Below are 20,017 nucleotides of genomic sequence, written 5' to 3'. Positions count from 1 at the left end.
TTGTCTTCTCCCCCCCCCCCCCCCCCATCATGGTCATCAAACAGTCTTGCTGGCACTAGGACATTTTTGGTTAGTTATTTAACACGATTACCAGCCTCTCTTAAAAAAGTCAAACCCCTCCTCTCTGTCATACAGTTTCCCCTGCTGTATGGTGTGAAGACAAGCAGAAATAAAATGAGCTTTCTTGGGAATGACGCAGGATCCTTGTGCGGGGTGGAAGTTGATGGTGTTTTGTGTTCCAAATGCAAACGTAAATAATTTCAGTCCAAAAAAGTACGAGATTCAAAAGGATTCCAGAATAACCTTGATGGCCAAAGCTTGGCTTTCACTTCCCGAAGAAACAGAGGTAGGAAGAGGGGTTGGCTGTTCAGATTCCTATCCCCCTATTCTCTACCTTCACTTCCAAAGAGTTTTAAATTTGAGAATGCTCTCATCAATTTCAAGAGGCTTTTAACAGAATGTCTTGTCATTTTATTTTTCTCAGATTTTGGAAATGTACTCACTAAGCACACGCATGCTCATATTTCCTCTACTCCTTCCGTTATTTACTAAGTGACGATTTCAGTGTGCCTGAGCTTTTAACAGGGTTAGAATAAATATTGCTGATCTCAAAATGATGGGAGGTTCTCATCCAATGTGAAAATATTTGACTTCTGCAAAGAACGTGAACTATTTTTTTTAAGTTTGTGGGTTCTAATTGTCTTATTTTGGGGGTAGAGCTAAAATTAATTGGCAATTTGGGGGGTATTTTTTATTGAGATAAATTCATATAACATATCATTCATCATTTTAACCATTTTAAATTGTGCAACTCAGTGGCCTTTAGTATATTAACAATGTTGTGCAACCATCACCGCTATACAATTCCAGAACATTCTCATCATCCCCAAATGAAACCCCATACCTCCCAATTCTCTTTTCTCCCCACCCACTGACAACCACGAATCCACTTTTCGTCTCTATGATTTTTCTATTGGGGACATTTCATGTAATTGGAATCATACAACATGTAGCTCTTTGTGTCTGATTTCTTTCACTTTGCACCATGTTTTCAGGTTCATCCATGTTGTAGCAGGTGTGAGCACTTCATTCCTTTTTATGGCTGAATAATATTCCATTGTAAAAATGTACCACATTTTGTTTATCTATACATCAGTTGATAGACACTTGGGTTGTTTCTACTTTTAGGCTTTTATAAATAATGCTGCTACGAACATTTGTGTACAAGTTTTTTGGTGTGTGAACATATGTTTTCAATTCTCTTGTGTATATGTCTAAGAGTAGAATTTCTGAGTCATATGTTAGCTCTATCTTTAGCTTTTTGAGGAACTGCCAAACTGTTTTCCACAGTGGCTGCATCATTTTATATCCCCACCAGTAATATACGAAGGTTCCAGTTTCCCCATATCTTTGCCAGCACTTGTTATTTTCTGTTTTTTTTTTTTTTTGTCTTTTGTTTTTGTTTTAAGTTCTAGCCATCCTAGGAGTGTGAAGCGGTATCTCATTGTGGTTTTGATTTGTCTTTCCTTCATGATGTGGAACATTTTTTTAATGTGCTTACAGGCCATTTATTTGTATATCTTCTTTGGAAAAATGTTTATTTGAATCCTTTGTCCACTTTTAAATTGGGTTATGTGTCATTTTATTGTTGAGTTGTAAGAGTTTTTTTTATATATATTTGGGATACCAGGACCTTCCTTATTAGATAAGTGATTTGCAAATATTTTTTTCCTATTCCATATCTGTCATCTCACTTTCTTGATAGTGCCCTTTGATGTACAAAATAATTGATAATTTTTATACTGTGCTCAGATTCTATTAAGAGTATAACCTTCAATGAACGCTCTCTACCTGGAGAAGGCTACTATGGAGAAAGCCTTGACTATGTGCTATAATGGTCAAGTGAGAGACTTGGATAAAGTTCAAAATATGAAACCAAACCAGAGATTGTAGGTAATCATGCGGGGGTCAGGGGGATCTGAAGGAATGGTAACTTAGGAATTTCTGAACTACATTTCTTATTCAGAATGACAAAGGTAATACTTTTAAACCATATAGATAGTTACTTCGTTCCTCCATTTTGTTATGATTAAACATATTTAATCTGAAGCATTCTTTTGTAAAGATTTGCTCTGAACAGAATAGAAATATGAAATTTTTCTTACCAAATCATGAATCCAGCCATACTCCTTCTTCTCTCCCACCTCTCTTCTTTCCCCTGTCCCCAAAACAGTTGTGGAACTTGGATTCTTTTTCCCAAAATGACCAAATGAGAACAATATCATTACATCACATTTTTTTTCTAGCCTGAAACAAACCTCTCTTTAATTCAGTTCAAGTTCCAAGTATCTCAGACATATATAAATACATATGCCTATTTATCAAAACACAATAGGTTTTAATCCTTTTTCGGCTCAGATCCTTTTGAGAATTTGGTAAAAGGTATAGATTCTTTTGCCACAAAAACCTACATTTAAACCAAGTTTTGCTTAAAATGTCAGGGGTTCCCACATCTCTTAGGGTCCCATGGTCCCCTGACCTAAAGAAATGAAATTCATCTACCGAATGGGCATCCTCCATGTAATTTAACCCTTACAAAAAGACCTGTCCCCTTGGGAGTTCCTTGATTATCTTCCCACTTCCTTATAAATGCCATCTGTTCCAGGTGACTCCTGGATCCATATCCTCAGACCTCACCCTTCTCTGGAGCTGCAGAAATCCCACTCTACCTTCTTCCTGGGCGTCTTCCCTTGGCTTACTAATGAGCACATGTTCACAACAGAATTTGATACTTACTCTCTGGATCCGTGCCTTCCTCATTTATTGGTGAAGCGTCACTTCCTCCTCCTAAGTATCTGCTAAATCTATCTCTTCTCCTGAACACAACTGCAGTAGATCCCTGCTTCTACTCCTTCCTTGTCTAGTCCTAAAACTCAGATTTCGAAAGGCATGGCTGATTAGTATCTTTGTACCAGGCACATCCCCTGATGTTTCCATATACCCACCACTCACTTGGCACACCTCACTGATTTCTATTATATGGAATATTACTTGAACCTTTCCACATGTTTGCCCCTCTACCTAAGAACCCTTCGCCCCTCTCCAATTTGTGACTTCTACTCGTGCTTCAAGACTATACCTGAATGGCACCTCCTTTGTGAGGCATTTTCTGACTCTCCCTGACAGACTCCTTGGCTCCTTCTTCTGTGCCATCATTACATTCTCTACACAGTGCTACTACACTCATTTGTCATATTCTCCTTATCTCCCCACTGGGAGCTAAGTCCCTCAAGGGCAGATGATTGTATCTGTTTTGCTTTTTGATGTGTCTCTAGCACCTAGGATAGTTCTTGGCACACAGACTGTCCTCAATAATATCTGGTGGGTGGATGAATAAATGAATCGATCACATTGCCTTGCAATTATTGTTCATCTAAGAGACTGTGCTGCTTGAGGGTAACGGATATCTTTTTTTTTTAATTTTTGTATTTCTCCCCAATGCCTAGCATAATACCAGCCACTGTGCGGAGCTCAAGAAATTGTTATTAAATAAATATTTTAAGAGAGAGAAGGGAAAAAGGGAAAAAAGAAAAGATTTCTGTGGTCCCCAAGTATCTAAATCCATGGGCCATACATGCAGAAAATCATTTCTGCCCTTCTTGAAATGGAACAATTGGGTGAAACACCCAGATTAACAGCTTAGTGAAGGAAAAGAAAGAAATTTATGTCTAGTTGAAGCTGTTAAGACATAATGAACCCTATTCTTTATTTCTCTACATTGTGGGTAGAGGGCAGGCAGTTGGAAAATCCAGAAGAAAATCAAGCTAAGACAAGGAGAAGTCAAACATGTTGTCATTTCCCACAATCAGATTCTAAAACACAGAAGTTGGTAACAATTATGGTGACGGTTGCCAACTCATTCTCAGAGATAGGCTGACTGGGTCTGCTCCAAGTCACAGTGAAAACATAGATGCACTCATTCATTTATTCATCCACCCACCAGATATTATTGAAGACAGTCTGTGTGCCAAGGACTATCCTAGGTGCTAGAGACACATCAACAAGCGAAACAGATACAACCCGCTGCCCTTGAGGGACTTACCTCCCAGTGGGGAGATAAGGAGAATATGACAAATGAGTGATTCACATAGCTTAGCTCTGCTTCTCTGTGGTCTTCAAGTGACCTGCCTGGAAGCACAGGGCCCAGCACGGTGTCAGTTGGCTTTGTGCTGATTGCCAAACTCAGTGGTGTGGTCACGGCAGCTGAGGTAGAATCTAAGGGATACCAGCCATTATAATAATAGTAAGTGTAGATGCTCTTCCCAATGGTTTTCAAAGTTGTCCACGGTATCAGCTATAACAGGACACTAATGTCAGCAGATCACTAACTTAGTTGATATTGAGAACATTCAAGACCTGGTTGCCAGTTATTTCCCCTTGCCTCAAGAGGACTCTGTTTTAAATAGGCATGATCACTGTAGAGGCCTGGGGTATTTTCCATCGTATGGGTAAGCACCAACTTGCCCATTAGTCATTCTGGAGTTAGGAGCATGTGCCTTGACATATTTCTAACCCTAGAATAATTTTAAATGAACTCCTCCATTTATAAACTTGCAGCTTTCATGTAGTTAGGATAAAGATTCTTACAGCCATTTGCTGAACTTTTCTGAGTGGCTCTTGTGTGTCTCAGGTTCACCCCTAAATTATTCCATTTTAGATTAGGCCCACCACAATCATCATTTTTTATACACTTATTCTAGGGAGAGGACTGAGAAATATATCCAAACAGGTCTTGCCATCTGTTGCCTCAAGACATAAAAGGTCAAGATATATGGAGGGGCACATACATACATTTGCAATGAAAGAAAAGTTATCTCGGGAGCCAGATTGGGGAGGACATCAGTGCTGAGTTGAATTCTGTTTATAGGGATCTTCACACGACCTCAGGATGGGCCTGCCAGAAGGGGATCTTAAGGGGCCTTGGAAGGGGTGAGGGAAAGGGTTATGCCCTATGAGGACACACCTAGCAGGTCTGTCAGACCTCTGAGGAAGAGAGAGCAATGCACGGTTGCGGGCAGAGGGGAATGGAAGATGCAAAGATCTGTCAGGATGAAGAAAAAAAGTGAGGCTGTGTGAGCACCAACCGGCATCACTCGGGTAGCTCGATAATGTGAGAGGCCTAGGGCCTGGATGCAGCCACTGCACAGGAACAATGGGGAAATTAATGTGGATGACAAAGACACCCAGTCCTCACAGCTGGGTGTTAGCCACTAGTCTGTGTGACTGAATGATGCAGGAGCAAAGGGCAGGGCTACTCATGTCTTGGAACGGGGCCAAGATCCATCCAACAAACCATTATGATTTCTTAAACCCCTAGTTCTTATATAAAACTTTTTAATGGCACCACCATCTATTTTCCTTAAATAAAAAATGTTGAATGTTTCTCTCACACCCATTGAAGAGGGAAACAGAGTTTAAATTAACTCCAAATGGTAAAAATTTAATACAGCTCCAGTTGCCTGCAGGTTTCTTCAGTTCAAATCTTTCAATTCTAGAGCTACTCCAGCTGCTTTGTGATCTCATGCACCATTTGAAGGTTTCTGTGCTACTGAGCAGCAGTTTTAAAGCTCATAATGAAAATCACTTGACTTATGGCCTCTCTAATCAACAGGTGAGTCCATTATCTGGTGGTAAAACAAACCAGATATTCTGAGAAATAATAATTATCTATTTGGAGTCAGGAAAAAAACAAAAACAAAAAAACCCCTCTGAGGGTCTGAGTATATTTCCCTCAGTCCAGTGCTTTAAGCGTGGGGAAGGCTCTCTGTGGGTTACTTCAGGCTTTTCTCTTCTCACAGGATACCCTCCTGCCACCCCCACTCCATGCCTTTTGGCATCTCAAATGGGGACAAGAATCAGGGTGATAAAAATTTTAACCAACCCACATAGGGAACGTGTTTTGAGTTATTCATGGGAGAAAAGAGAGAGAAGGGATAGCAAGTCGCTGCCTGTGTAACTCTTGGGAAATGGCATGTCAGATTTCAGGTAGGGGGAAACAAAGCTTAAATGCTGAAACATTTTAGGAGACTCAAATTTGGGTGCCAAAACCTACCTCCAAACACATTCCAGAGCAATCAGATGCAGAGCTTCCTGGAAAGCAAAGCTTTCTTAGTTTTGCAATAAGAGTACATAGCTGCTTGTGGGGACTACGTGCTCCTGCTTTTTGATGAATGACAGGTGATTCATGAGGTCCCTGGGGGGCAGAGTTTGGTGGAAGAGAATGGCCCAGCCAAGTCAAGAACTGCATCAAATATGTCAAGGCTCCCCTGTGGCTCTCAAAATGTTTGCGAGTAAAATACCGCCCTTGACTATAACCATCCCATTTGGCATATGTTCTAGATGGGAAAGGCAATGGGTTCAATGGAATAAAATGAGGTGGCAAAGATGTAGCCAGGGTCTGTGACCTTTGAGATGGGAAAAATTTAGTTGTAAAGCAGGCTCCCTGATGACATGAAGGCTGGTTGAAAAAAATTGCCACTTGACTTTTTGTACGCATTCAACTGGTTTTTTAAAAACAAACTCTTAAAAGATGGCCATCCTAAGGCAAATTTGCAAAATATGCCAGCAGAAACGGTCTTCAGCGTACTACTACACTTATGCCAATTCGATTTTATTTTTTAAGTGCCAGGAGAATGATTTCAGTGACCTTGAGTGGTGTCACAAAACTTTTTCAACTCTTCAAGGCCTCTCTCAAATCTCATTTCCTTGATGAAAATGGTGGTCACTGCCTTAATTTCAGGTTCATTTTTCTCACCTTTGGGCTCCTGGAGTATACGACGGCCACACATTTTAGTCCTCACTTATGCATGGCTATGTAGTCATCTTTTCTGATTATGTGTGGTGTTTGTTATGCTTCAACTCCCTGGTCAGCTCCTTGAAGTCGTGACAATGTTTTCTGTAAGTCCCCATTGCACGTCGCAGTAGCATGTCACTGCGAATGTCACAGGGAGTGTCAAAAACCACCTTTGACTGATCGAAACATAGGGCTGTCTTCTTTCTTAAGAAAGTGTCTTCTCGGGAGTTATGTCATCAATGCCACGGTCCCTCCTCCCTTGGTGTGAGCTGCCCCACAATGCCCCACATCTGTCTCAACAGCAATCAACTTTGTGTTCTCTGGTTCGGCACTTGATCCTTAACCGAACAGAAAATTTAGCCTTAGGGAATATGAAACAACTGTGATGGCTAAGAATTCTGGGAATTCCTTTAAAAAAAAAAAAAAGATGACAAAATCCATACTTGTGGGGTAGGTGTTTAAAGGTAATTTTGGAGACCCCGGAGTCCAGTAACAAAGAAGAATCTAGGCTTTAAATCTGGTTTGAAAATACGATGTGTGCCAAGAATAAAGTGGTGGGGAGAAACAATTTGCAGTAGCCAACTGCTTGTTGTTAGCCTGGGTTGAATTAATGGAGGCTTAGACAGAATTGTTTCATCAGAGTCCCCTTGTCGAATGTGAAAATTAGCCAGTGTATAAAAACACCAATGGAGTATTTTTTCCTCATGATATGGACTCCAGACTTGGTTGCCCACCACAACCAGAAGTCTGTCTTGCTTTTCTCTGTCCGTTTAATGGTCTCTATGTCTCTTTCCTCCTACCACAGGTGGAAAATAAAATCCCACATAATAGTTACACTTTGGGAAAGCTGAAATAACATATATAGCAACTCAACAGTTATAAGGGAAAAGCACATCTTGAATTTAATTCCATTTCCAGATGTAAAATGTCATAAAGAATTTTTTTTCCATACTTGGCAAAATAATAGGAATTTTCGAGACCATTTTATTTAGCTTGGTGGATGCATGTTTGTGGGTAGGTATCAGAGAGTCTTCCACCTCGAGTATGCCCTAAATGCTACACATCCAGGCTTTACTGAGATTAAACTACCAAAGGCCCCACATTCAGCTAGAAGGTACATGACCCTCATTGAAATGGAGGGGAAATATGTCCTTCAAATGGTAGAATTCGGTGTGTTTTCAAAGCAAGAACTCTGATCCGTATGGAGAGGTTTCTAACCCAGTGTAATTATTCTCCCGTGACTACAGACACTAGGATTCTCATCTGTTTCAAAGAGCAGAGCACATTTTTCATTCTGACTTCTCTTTTTCCTTTACCCTTCTGTGTGAGACGTAAGGCCTTTGTAGGAACACCTGGGTGTGAGCTGAGAAAGGCTGGCTGGGGGTAGACTCCAAGCTGGTCATTCCTCTGACTTAACTCAACCAAACCAGACAGTTGTAGCTTGGACAAGGAGAGATGTTAAAAAAAAAAAAAATTAAAAGTGTGATGTTCCAACAAAGCTGAAGACATTTCAGAGTGAGACATAAAAATGCCCCACGGGTGGGAATAAGTCAGGTTGGTAAGGGTTCCCATGCTGCATGCTATCATTCTGATACCAAAGGAGCCGTTTCTCTATCGGAAACCTGGTTGTACAGATTAACGGATGTGCCCACCTAAAGAGTAACTCCCACTGTGGCCTTGTGTAGGCAGGAAAGAGCTCTTTACAACTTGGCTCCTGCTTTGTATAAATTATTAGAGTGAGGGACATGGGAGTCCTTTTAGATAATGAGAAGAAAAAAAAATAATTTGAGACAGTCAATCCGTTTTCTTGAGTACTTTTAGCAGATTGCTAACACAGTTGTAGATTTTGTTCTTAAAACTGTCTTGTATTTTTCAAGGGGAGCTACAGATTTTTCTTCATGTAGCTAAAACTGCCATGTAATCGGATGATTCCCACCAGAACCTACACTGCCACTCTACAGTTGCTCTGCGTGTAAATTCACTAAAAATTTGGGATCACACAAAGCAAAAGAAGGAATTGCAAAAATTGAAAAACTGCTTCCGCTTAAAAAAAAAAAAGCAAGCAATTTCAATGGATCCTTACTTCTCTTTCTTGGAATCTTGTCTTTAAAGTGCCATGTCATAAATAATATTTGCATGAATATCATGGGTTATTGCTTTTGTGTTGAAATGTCTCAGTCGAGGAGAGCTATAATCTACAGTAGCTTGGGTTTCCGACCTGCAGGCTCTCCCTTTGGAGTTTTGAGCTAAAATACAGATACACCAACTATGAGAAACAAATGAAAGCTGTCACAGTGTCAGCAGCAAAAACCGGGGGTCCGTCCCACGCAAATCATGGACATCTGTATTCCTAATTGGCATTCTTTCGGGCCGTGCCAGCAGAATGGCAGTGCCAAGAGAGCCTGACAGCTTTAGAAAAGACCAGGTATCAGGTTTAGGTGATAGGAGATGCTGATGAGACATAGAAGTTCCTTTGTCGGCCATATTCTCCGTATGTTTGTTATAAGGCCCGTGACTTCTAGTTTCGGCTACCTCCAAAACGACGCCCTTTATCAAGACTGAATTTGCTACTTTGAAAACGCATCAGTTTATGAGCTCAGGAGAACAAGTGGTATTGATGGTTATATGATCAGAAGATCGTTGGCAAAGATGCACACAAATAGTTAACAAGGTAATGGTAAGAAATGTTGACCTTGATTTGTTTAGCTAAGATGTAAAGATTTTTGAAGGTCAAAGGTGTCCTTGTGTAGTGTTTTGGAGTCTAACTGTGTCTGACCCTCTAACATTAAGCTGCTGTGGCCTGCAGTTTTGAAGAGTGAAGCAAACCAGGGGAAAAGAGAGAAGGGGGAGAACAGGAAATGGAGTGAGGTGTTTCAGGAAGTTGTCAGGGGTTGACTGATTGATTCCAGATGGAAAAGGTCAGCCTTCGTGACCCAGGAAATACTCACTGGGGGAAAGAAGTTGGCTTGTGGAAAGGGAAGCCTGGGAGTGAGACGACGCTGGAATGCACATTCCACTTCCTTTAGTCCCCAAACATTCAGAAACTCTAACTTGTCTGAATAGAATAATATCAGTGTTGTCATCGTTCATCAGAAAACAGGGAAGGAAGTTAAAGTCAAAGCTTTGAATGTACCAAATGTATCTTCACCTCCATAATGTAGTTCATTTACTTCCAGAAGGAGAGTGGATGTATGTGAAGGCCAATATTTGTGTGTGTGTGTGTGCGCGCGCACGCACGCGTGTACGTGCATGTATAAGAACAACCAGCAAACATGTCCGGTTTTGCATGGTGGAGCTAGAGGATTAAATTCTTTACATTTTGCCAATTCACTTTAATTGACAGACTCTTCTAGATAACCCACAGTCTAAGATATTTGGAATATTAAAAATGGGAACTTGCCTTGTATCTGTATATATACGCACACACGCACATACATTTGGACATAATTTAAAATCTTGTAATAAATTTTGCAGACACTGAAATAATTCAGGTTAATTCCCTTGCTGTCATGAGAGGCCAGAGCTAGCCAGCAAGAGATTAAAATTTATTTCCATTGTTAATAGAAAATAATGAAGTGCATCTGAACCATCAGGGTATGTCATTCGGGAAATGTTCACTTTGGAGCTGAATCTCACTCCACCCAAATGGACAATGATGAAATCAGCTGGCTCGAGAAAGCCTCATATTTTGTGGCAGGAATGCATGAGGAGCACTAAAGTACCGTATGACAAGAAGCTTGAGGAATGAATTAAAGTGGTCTCAGAGAGAATGCTCTCTATATCCACATAATCCTCAGACGGGCTGGAGTTCCCCTCACTGTGCCTAGCACAGCTCATTAGCAATTAAAGCCTGAAGCGCCCTCTTGTTTTAGGTTTTCCAGAGAGGGCAGCTATGTCAATCCATTCACACACACAATTTATAAAAGTGGCCTGATTCCTCTTTTTTCTCCACCTTCTCCTATTATTTTCAGGGGGTAATCATATGCAGAGGTGAATGCTTTCAACCTTCATGCTCATCTTTTTTTTTTTTTTTTAAGCTTTTAGTTATTTATTTGACAGAGAGCGACACAGTGAGAGAGGGAACACAAGCAGGGGGAGCGGGAGAGGGAGAAGCAGGCTCCCCGCCGAGCAGGGAGCCCGACGCGGGGCTCGATCCCAGGACCCTGGGATCATGACCTGAGCCGAAGGCAGATGCTTAACGACTGAGTCACCCAGGTGCCCCCTTCATGCTCATCTTAACCCCACGCCAGGAGCCTTGGCTTCTCTCTTCCTTTGACTATGATGCCATCTTGTGCTTGCCCTGATAGGGACTTGTGCCTCCATGCACTTGTGGAGAGCGATGGATGTCTACATCTTACGGTGGCCACCGTACAATAGGAGATTTCTGGAAGGATTTTCCCCAGACTCCTAACATGTTGACATGGGACAATGGAAAACAGATCCAGAGCTAGACAGGCTGCATCCCTGAAATAGGAGCTATTGACAATCATTTTCTGAATGACAACTGAGGTTCCTTTAAGTTCCTTTGATGTCACAGAGAGGTAGGGACCCTGTACCTGTAGTGTATTCACAACTGAGGAACTGAAGTGTGGGAGAGACACATAGCTGACTAGGAACCCATTCTGTCATCTTTGAATCTCCAGGGCCTGATTTAATACCCAACATGTAGCAGGAGCTCAGTGAATGTTTTTGGGATGAATGATTGAAACCCACTTATGTCCATGGAAAATTCCTGTCTGGTACTGTCATGCCCATGGGACCAGGTTAGGTGAAATATTTTGGGGACTCATGCTTTTAGGGGTTCTCCTGAACCCCTATTATACTAAAATATATATATTTAAAAAAAATTAAAAGCTACCATCTAAAACTACATTGAAGGTAAAAAAAAATTCAGAAGGGTTTCCTTGGGGTGGGGGTTAGGTAGGAGGGGAGGATTGACCGAGAAAGATACAAGGTAACTTTCTGGGGAGATGGAAATGTTCTATACCCCGATATGGTCTGTGTTACCTTGGATGTATCTGTCAAAACTGTGCAGCTAAGATTTGTGCATTTCAATGGATATAAACTTCACCTAAAAAAAGGAAGGATTTATCATACTATCTTGTTCACTTTGTTTGCTTGAAATTATTCATAGTAGAAAATTTTAAGTGCCATCTAGTGAATCTTACTTCACATTAGAGATAAGGCAGGGCCAAGGTCCCCCGCCCCCTTCATTTAATAAGGAAGGAAGGGGTGGCAGAAAAAATATAAGTAGAATATCAGCAAATTTAATTTAGGAGTAGATAGGAAGCGTCATTTTTATTTTTATTTTTATTTTTTTTAAGATTTTATTTATTTATTTGAGAGAGAGAGAATGAGAGACAGAGAGCATGAGAGGGAGGAGGGTCAGAGGGAGAAGCAGACTCCTTGCCGAGCAGGGAGCCCAATGCGGGACTCGATCCCGGGACTCCAGTATCATGACCTGAGCCAAAGGCAGTTGTTTAACCAACTGAGCCACCCAGACGCCCCGGGAAAAGTCATTTTTAAATACAGCTCCTCATTACGTGCCTATCAATGCCTTTCCTCCAGAGGTCTGTATATATGCACGAATATGTATATAACAAGTTATTTTCTCAAAAAAAAATTGCATACATAACTGACAAACAGACTCACGTCTAGGATGGCCCATCCTCTTGGGTCAAGTGGGTGGTGGGTGCACTCAAGTCCACCTACCTCTGCTATGCTTTCCCAACTGCTCTGGCCTTCACTGACCTCTGCCTCTTGGAACTACAGCACGCACATAGAACTCAACTTGATTTCGTTTTGTGTGCTCTTTCTTTTATGTGTCAGCCATGTTTCTCCAGCCCGAAAGAGAGCTCTTTGAGGGTAGGGGCCCAACTTTGTAACTTTTGGTAGCCAGCCCGTGTGTCTGCCTTTCTAGAGCCTCCCTTAGAGCTTACACTACGGGAGGGGCTCAGTGAGTAATGTCACCCATCCTAGTGACAGGCCAAAAAAGGCAGAGGTGAGGCAGTTAGGCTGGAACTCATCCCCCTGTCGCATGCGCCAGGGTCTCCACCTAGCGCTTTACACATAATACCTCATTTCATCCTTACTTTATTTATTGAGCCCTTGAGATAGGCATTGTTGTTTGTGTTTTACAGATGAGCAAAACGGAGATTAGAAAAAGTGAAGTAATTTGTCCCAGGTTACCAGGTTGCGGGACAGCAGGTGTGATGGTCTTAGTTCTCTCTGACTCCCAATCCATGATCTTCCACTGTTCCACACCCATCTCTTCCCTTTCCTCTGCCTAGAGACTAAATGTCCTACATTTTCAACACTGAATTCCAGCAACTTCATCTCCTCGCCAGAAATTGGATCACCTCTGCCACGGCTCTCTAGCGGGTGGGGACACCCCACAAACAGCCCCTCAGGCAGCATCTCTGTGCCCAGCATTCCTTGAGCAGATGTTAGAAGTGTGAGAATCCATTCCTGAGCTGGGAGAGATGACTTCCCAGCTGGTGTTGAGGCCTTACCTTCCTGAGCGCACACAGTTGGCTCCTTGGCGTGAGCATAGCTCTGGGGTCAGCTGGGAATGACTGTCCAGGTCCTGTAGGAGAGAACAAGGTTTTTAGAACCAGCAGGCAGATGGCCAGTTTCCCCACTCCATCACTGGGGTGTGGTTTGAACACAAATACATAACAACATACAAGTGAAAGGTGGCCTCTTTTTCCAGGAAGCTCTGCCATAATCACAGGAGGATGACCTGCTGAGAGGCCGAGGGCATGGCCCTGGCCCAAGATTCTGTTCCGTCTCTCATTAGCCATAGGGATGTCTGGCAAAACAGTAGGCTGCGACTTTTCCTACTTTATGTACAACTAACACCCCCCCCCCCTTTTGCTTTAAATGTGCAGGTTGTGTTGTCAACAACGGTGAATGTGGATGGACACGTGCTGGCTGTTTCTGACAACATGTTTGTTCATAACAACTCTAAGCATGGCCGGAGAGCAAGAAGGCTGGACCCATCAGAAGGTAGGGTTGCCTGCCGTCTGGGCTGAGAACGACAGACAAATCAAGGTCCCCGCCATTGTCCTGGTTTGAATTTTAAATTTATGTCTGGGCAGGCGTGGAGAAAATACACAAGATCATGTGGGTTTTAAGTGAAGTTGTAAACACTGACTCCTGCCTGTTCTCTTGCAACCCCGCACGCCTCCCAGTCGGCACTCAGGCCCCCGTGCCCCACTGCCTCTGCCATCTAGTCTTGTGTTTTTCTTTTTGCTAGACGGGCATTTGAGGCAAACATAAGCCTATGACATCTTAGTTAAACAGGAACATTACAGTGCAGACATGTATGAATAAGTGTCAGATGTGCCCTTAAACAGATTGTGGGCAAAACAAAACAATGTGCAGAATGAAATTGACACTAATTGATTTTTGTTTGCTTGGACAAGAAGAAATCATGATCTGCTCTGGGTAGTTTTCCATGTGCATTAAAGTCGTCAGAAATACTGGTAACTGTTCAACTTCAAGTTGTCCAAAAAATTAAAGCATATCAAGGAAGATAACTGACAAATACCTGAGTAAATTCCATCTTTCACACTCCCCAACTCACTGGGATAGTAAGGCGCTTTGTACTATAAGGTGAATGGCTAACCTAAGCTACTATTTTAGTGTGATGTTTTGCTGTATAGTGCCCACCAGCCCCCACCCCAGCTTGGCCCTTAAAATGTGTCTTGTATCCATTTAAATAGGAATTAATGAACTGAAAGAAAATGATTGAATCAGTAAAGAATTTGGAGTGGTGTTAATTCTCCCACAGTGGGCACTGAAAGGGGAGAAGAAAATCCCAGGGTTCAGAACTAGGAACCCATCCAGTTTCTTCTGACTGATTGGATGTGATTGACTGGCTGTTCAAAGGGGGCTCATGTTTTTGGAGTCCTGCCAAAGTTCTCCTCCACCTTTGACCCTGTCAACTTTGGAAATGGAGTGATGGATTGACTTTAGTTATGGCCTGAAAACCATATTGGGTTCCTGTTGGGATGTAAAGTCCAGAGGCCTTGGACATATGGAAGAAGGGGGGGCGGGAATCCGTCCTACAAAGTTAGGAAAGTGATTAGAAATTGTCTCCTGATAGAGCTGAAAAAAAACCCCAACTATGATAGATTTTACTTTCTCCTTCTCTCTCTAGCACATTAGCAGGCCTTGTAAATCTTAACATCTTGGGGCAGAGGAGGTGGGGAGAGAAAAGGGATTTACACATTTCCAGTGTGATCAACTTATAAAAATATGGGGAAAAACAACAGGGTTTTAAAACCACCCTTTGCACAATTAGCTAAGTGTTCCATGTTTTCATACATAGTGGTCAACTCATTAGGCTTTAATGACCTGGTGAAAACCAGCAACCAATTAAGGAATGATGGCAAGTCAGCAAAGCTCAACTTGAACCTGGAATAACCAACAGCTTTTGAGAGCAGCCAATCCCCCAAACTCCAGATTTCAACCATCAAAGGACAGCCCTGACATTTTCTTTTCTATCTTCTTAGCTACCCCCTGCATCAAAGCCATTAGCCCAAGCGAAGGCTGGACCACGGGAGGAGCCATGGTCATCATCATTGGAGACAACTTCTTCGATGGCCTCCAAGTGGTGTTTGGGACCATGCTTGTATGGAGTGAGGTAGGCAAAGGCAACTTGCTGCCCTGATTTTCTTTGGTGCAAAGATAGTTTTATTTGGGGAAATGTAATTCCTGAAGCATCAGCAGCATGGATGCACATTACGGATTACCTACTGTGAGCAAGCCACCAAGGATTAAAAGACATGTAAACCACAATTTATTGTAGGCATGGATCCCTTAAAAAGATAAATATTTATCGCAACATTGTTTATAATTGTGAAAAATTAGAAAGAGCCTAAATATTGAATAATAGGAGAATGGTTCAATTCCACTATTAAAAATTTTGTTTTGAAAAAGTTCTAATGACACAGGAGAAGGGATTGTATTTACACTATAATGTCAAGTGAAAAAAAAATCAGGATAATGGTGTCTATGGACATAAAATCTAATAATATAACAGCCACCTGTAGAAAAGTTCTGGAAGCACCAAAGATTAACAGTGGCCGTCTCTGGGTTACACAAGGCTAATATTTTTCCTCACATTTTTTTATAATTTCCTAATTTTCCAAAGTGGATACGTTCTACTTTCATGATGAGAAAAACAACAAGACATTACAAAAAGACAAGTAACGGTGCTAGGTTGGATGTGGAAATTGCCAAGTCACTACATGAGAGAGTAGCAGTGTAGGAAGCAGGGAGGGAGTGAATACAGAGATGGGCCCTGGAGGCAGGGAGAGTCTTGAGCTGGGCTGGTGGGAAGGTGAGGATCTAGACAGGTTAAGCTGTGAGGAAATTCCAGGGTGGGAGGGAGAAACATGTGAGACAGAGGGACAGGGTGTTTAGAGAGTTTGGGGCCCTGGGGGGTCATCGCAGGAGATGCTCCCGTCCTCCATAGCCTTGGTGATAACTTGTATAACAGGTATTTTATTTATCTGCCTGTTCATTCCTCAGCTAATAACTCCTCATGCCATCAGAGTGCAGACTCCTCCTCGGCACATCCCCGGAGTAGTGGAAGTGACATTATCTTATAAGTCCAAACAGTTCTGCAAGGGAGCTCCAGGGAGGTTCATTTACACAGGTGGGTAAGAAAATGATCCAAGGGAGATGGGCTCCTGGTTCACCTTTGTTCTAGCTCCCAGTGTCTCCACTTTATAATGATTTTACCTTTCCTAGGTCTTTTTACTAGTGTGGGAAGAATGGACTGGGTGATAGGCATTGGATGGGGAAGTGTGGACTCGATTTTAAATTTTATTTTATGTAAGCGATTTCTGAACAGTCTGGGAGATGATCACAGGAGCTCATTTCATGAGTGCCATCTTTGTAAATTTGACTCAGCTAGAACCATGCCAGAACAGACTTTTAACTAAGTAATCAGATAAAAAATTAGGCCAAGTGGTTGGCTATAGCTAAATTTTCTTGAAAAGGATTTATAAAAATTGCCCAACGGTGCTGCAGAGTGATTCAAATTGTTTTAAAATTTTATGAAAGTAGGAATTATCTATGATTTCAATGTTTGTTGAAATTTTCTGAATATTTGTTTAAAAACATTTGTTTAAAATTGGTTGAATATCTACTTTTTCTAAGGTACAATGACATATGAGACATGGTCCCTATTTCAAAATGTAGAAATTTTTGGAGGGGGCAGTGGTGTATTGCACAGAACAGCTGGGGAATTAGGATATTCAAAATGTTTGGTGTTTCCAGTGAATGGAATATGAATTCCAGGAAGACACAGTTTAGTGTAGAGGGAAGGGCTTTCAAGAAGAAGATTGAAATCAAAGACGATTTTTAAGGGTGGGGAGGATTTGAATAGGCAGGGAAAAAGGAAGAATGTCCCAACTATGGGAATTTCATGTGCTAGAGCCCAGTGGGTAAGGTGAGCAGGTGTCTGGAGGAGAGAGGGCTGTTTACAGCTGTGGTAATGCACTTGGGTAAAACTTAGGCCAGAACTTAGCCCACATGAGCTAGGAATGAGAAGGAAGGAAAACATAAAACAGCTTAAAAGCCCTGTAGGGTACCTAGAATGATCAAATTCAGAGACAGAACATCAAATGGTGGTGCTCAGGTGTTGAGGGAGGGAGAATGGGAGTGATATTTAATGGGAACAGAGTTTCAGTTTTGTGAGATGAGAAGTTCTGGAGATCAGTTGCTACACTTAGAAATGGCTTCAGATGGTAAATTTTGTCATGCGTGTTTTACCACAATTTTAAAAAATGAAAAAAAAAACCTACAAAGCCTTGTATGGGAATTTAGACTTGATTTGTAGGACGACATTCAATGTTCCCATGGAAGTGAGAGTAACTCAAAGGGGTTCTCGTAAGAAACACAAATGCTGTTGATATAAAAGATTGAGTTAGTCAGGGGAACAACTGAAGGCAGGAGGATCAACTAGGACATTATACTTTGAAGGAGAAAATAAGGGCCCTAGAGAAAGAAATATATAAACTTAGAAAATATATCACACACATTATGAAATTCTAATATTTTATAGTGTCTTCTCTCATTTGGATCCAGACTCCCCTTCTTGTTTATGTGTAAATATCTGGTTACATATCACTGAGGAGTAGATGGACAAGGGTAATTTTTAGGTATATTTATCTAAAATTTCACCTTTGAATTTTCTCTCTTGAGAGAGGTACATCTTGGTTGGGTTAGTGTGTGTGTGTGTGTGTCTGTGTGTGTGTGTGTTTCTATGGAAGATGCTATTGCAGTCACAGTAAAATATTTACTGCTCATTTAAATGAGTATTTATGACAAGCCTAGTACCATGGGCTGGCACAACTCTAGGCTCTGGGATATAGAAATGGGCAAGTTAAAATCCCTCATCTTAATAAAACTTACTTTCTAGAGGGGAAGACAGACAACACAGAAAATAGATGATATAATTTCAACAGTAAAAATAAGTAAGGGATAGAGAATGAGGCAGGGTTTTGGGTGGGGTGATCAGGGAGGGACTCCGTGAGGAAGGAACGTTGAGTGGAGACCCGTATCACAGGTGTGGAAATCTGTTCCCCTGCTTCTGTATCTTTTTGACCTTCTCTCCTCTCCATTCACATTGTCTTCCTTCTGTGCCTGGAACTCTTCAGTGTTGTGTTTCTGTTTGGTTCACCAGTGTTCTCTAGAACAGTGTCTGGCTGTCTGTGAATTGGGGGTAAATGTCCCAGGCAGAGAACAGATTATAGACTGAGAGGTGGGAATAAGCCCAGCATCATCAGGGAAGAGCATGAATACCTCTGGCCAGAGTGGCACTGGTGGGGAGGAGAATGATGGAAGATGAGGTAGGAAAAGCAGGTAGGGTAAGAGGTTTGGATGGGAAGGCACTGAGGATGAGGATGTTGAACAAGGGAGCAGTCAGCATCCAGACAGGATTTAAAACCACAGGGCTGGATGAGATGGCCTCAGAAGAGAGTGCAGCTACAGAATGGAAGAAGTCTCAAGATGGTGCCTCAGGAGCACCAGCATGTAGGGCTCAGGGTGAAAGGAGGAGCCTATGAAGTGACTGAGAAGGAGTGTCTGGTGGGGTAGGAGGAAAGCAGCAGTGTGAGCTGTCCCCAAGGTTAGGCGAGGAATGGGTCTCACTTTGGGATGCTTTCCACATGTAGGGCTCTGGCATCTCTGTTTTCTCTACCCACTGTATATGGATGACCATCTGGCCTGTGAGGAGACAGGTAGGAAAAATAGCAATCATGTTGCAACCAATCCTCAGCTCTCTTCTGAAGTAAGGAAAGATGTCGATACTCAGTGAGGCTGTGGACGTGTGGAGCCTGGTGTTGTGTGCATGTGCATACACATGTGTGTATGCAGGTGAAAATTCTCTCTGAAGCAGAGGTCCTCACCCTTGGCTGCACTTTAAATCACCAACACCTGGGCCCCAGACAAAGTAGCTCTGAATCTCGGGGGGTAGGACCCAGGTATCAGTGTACTTGATATATTCATTGAACAAGCATCAGTTCTAAATTATGCTCAAGGCACAAAATCAGTAATTTCAGTATGCCTCTAGCAGCTTACAGTTCTAGAAGGGGAGATAGCCATCTGGAGATTATGATAATTGGGTTAAGTCCCATAGAGGTATAAATGCAAGGGGCACTGAGCAAGGAGTGGCTGACTTTAGGGAATCTGTGAAGACTTTCCAGAGGAGGTGACAATAGAGTGACATTTCTAAAGCAAAGTGGGAATTTACCAGACAGAATAGAGGAGGCCATGAGCCACAGTTTGTGGAAACAAAGTGTCTGCTGAAAGGGGAGCCCACATAACCATGAAAATAGTAGATATTATGCTACTTGTAAATTCAAAGAATTATGGAGATGGTGAGACATTGCAGATCACTGGTCAAACTCCCTCTTTTGCAGATGGGAGAACTAAGCCCCAGGCAGAAGCAACTTGTTCACAATTACCCATTGAATTCAAGGTGGAGTCAGAGCAAGGACTCAGGCCTTTGGCCATCCCACCTAGTGTCTTTTATTTAACACTTATTGTCAGCAAATAGCTCTGTTTTCCTGATGTCCTGAAATTTTATTGACTTATTCACGAAGCAAATATTGATTGAGCACACTCACTATGCTCAACACTGTGCTG

General features: G+C 42.0%; 1 protein-coding gene across 1 annotated transcript in view; it reads left to right on the top strand.

Moving 5' to 3' along the window:
• EBF2 (EBF transcription factor 2) overlaps positions 1–20,017 on the top strand; it is a 187,103-nt gene that overhangs the window by 132,540 nt on the left and 34,546 nt on the right. Inside the window, exons 8-10 of the mRNA XM_035022590.1 lie at positions 13,744–13,861; positions 15,373–15,503; positions 16,394–16,520. Coding sequence (XP_034878481.1) covers positions 13,744–13,861; positions 15,373–15,503; positions 16,394–16,520 — 376 coding nt within the window. The remainder of the gene's footprint in view (positions 1–13,743; positions 13,862–15,372; positions 15,504–16,393; positions 16,521–20,017) is intronic.

Source organism: Mirounga leonina, unplaced genomic scaffold (genome assembly GCF_011800145.1).
Source record: "Mirounga leonina isolate KUSES-001 unplaced genomic scaffold, KU_Mleo_1.0 Mir_176, whole genome shotgun sequence".
NCBI classification, from domain to species: Eukaryota; Metazoa; Chordata; class Mammalia; order Carnivora; family Phocidae; genus Mirounga; species Mirounga leonina.
Note: the sequence above shows the minus strand (reverse complement) of the source record. Positions and strands in the feature narration are given on the sequence as shown.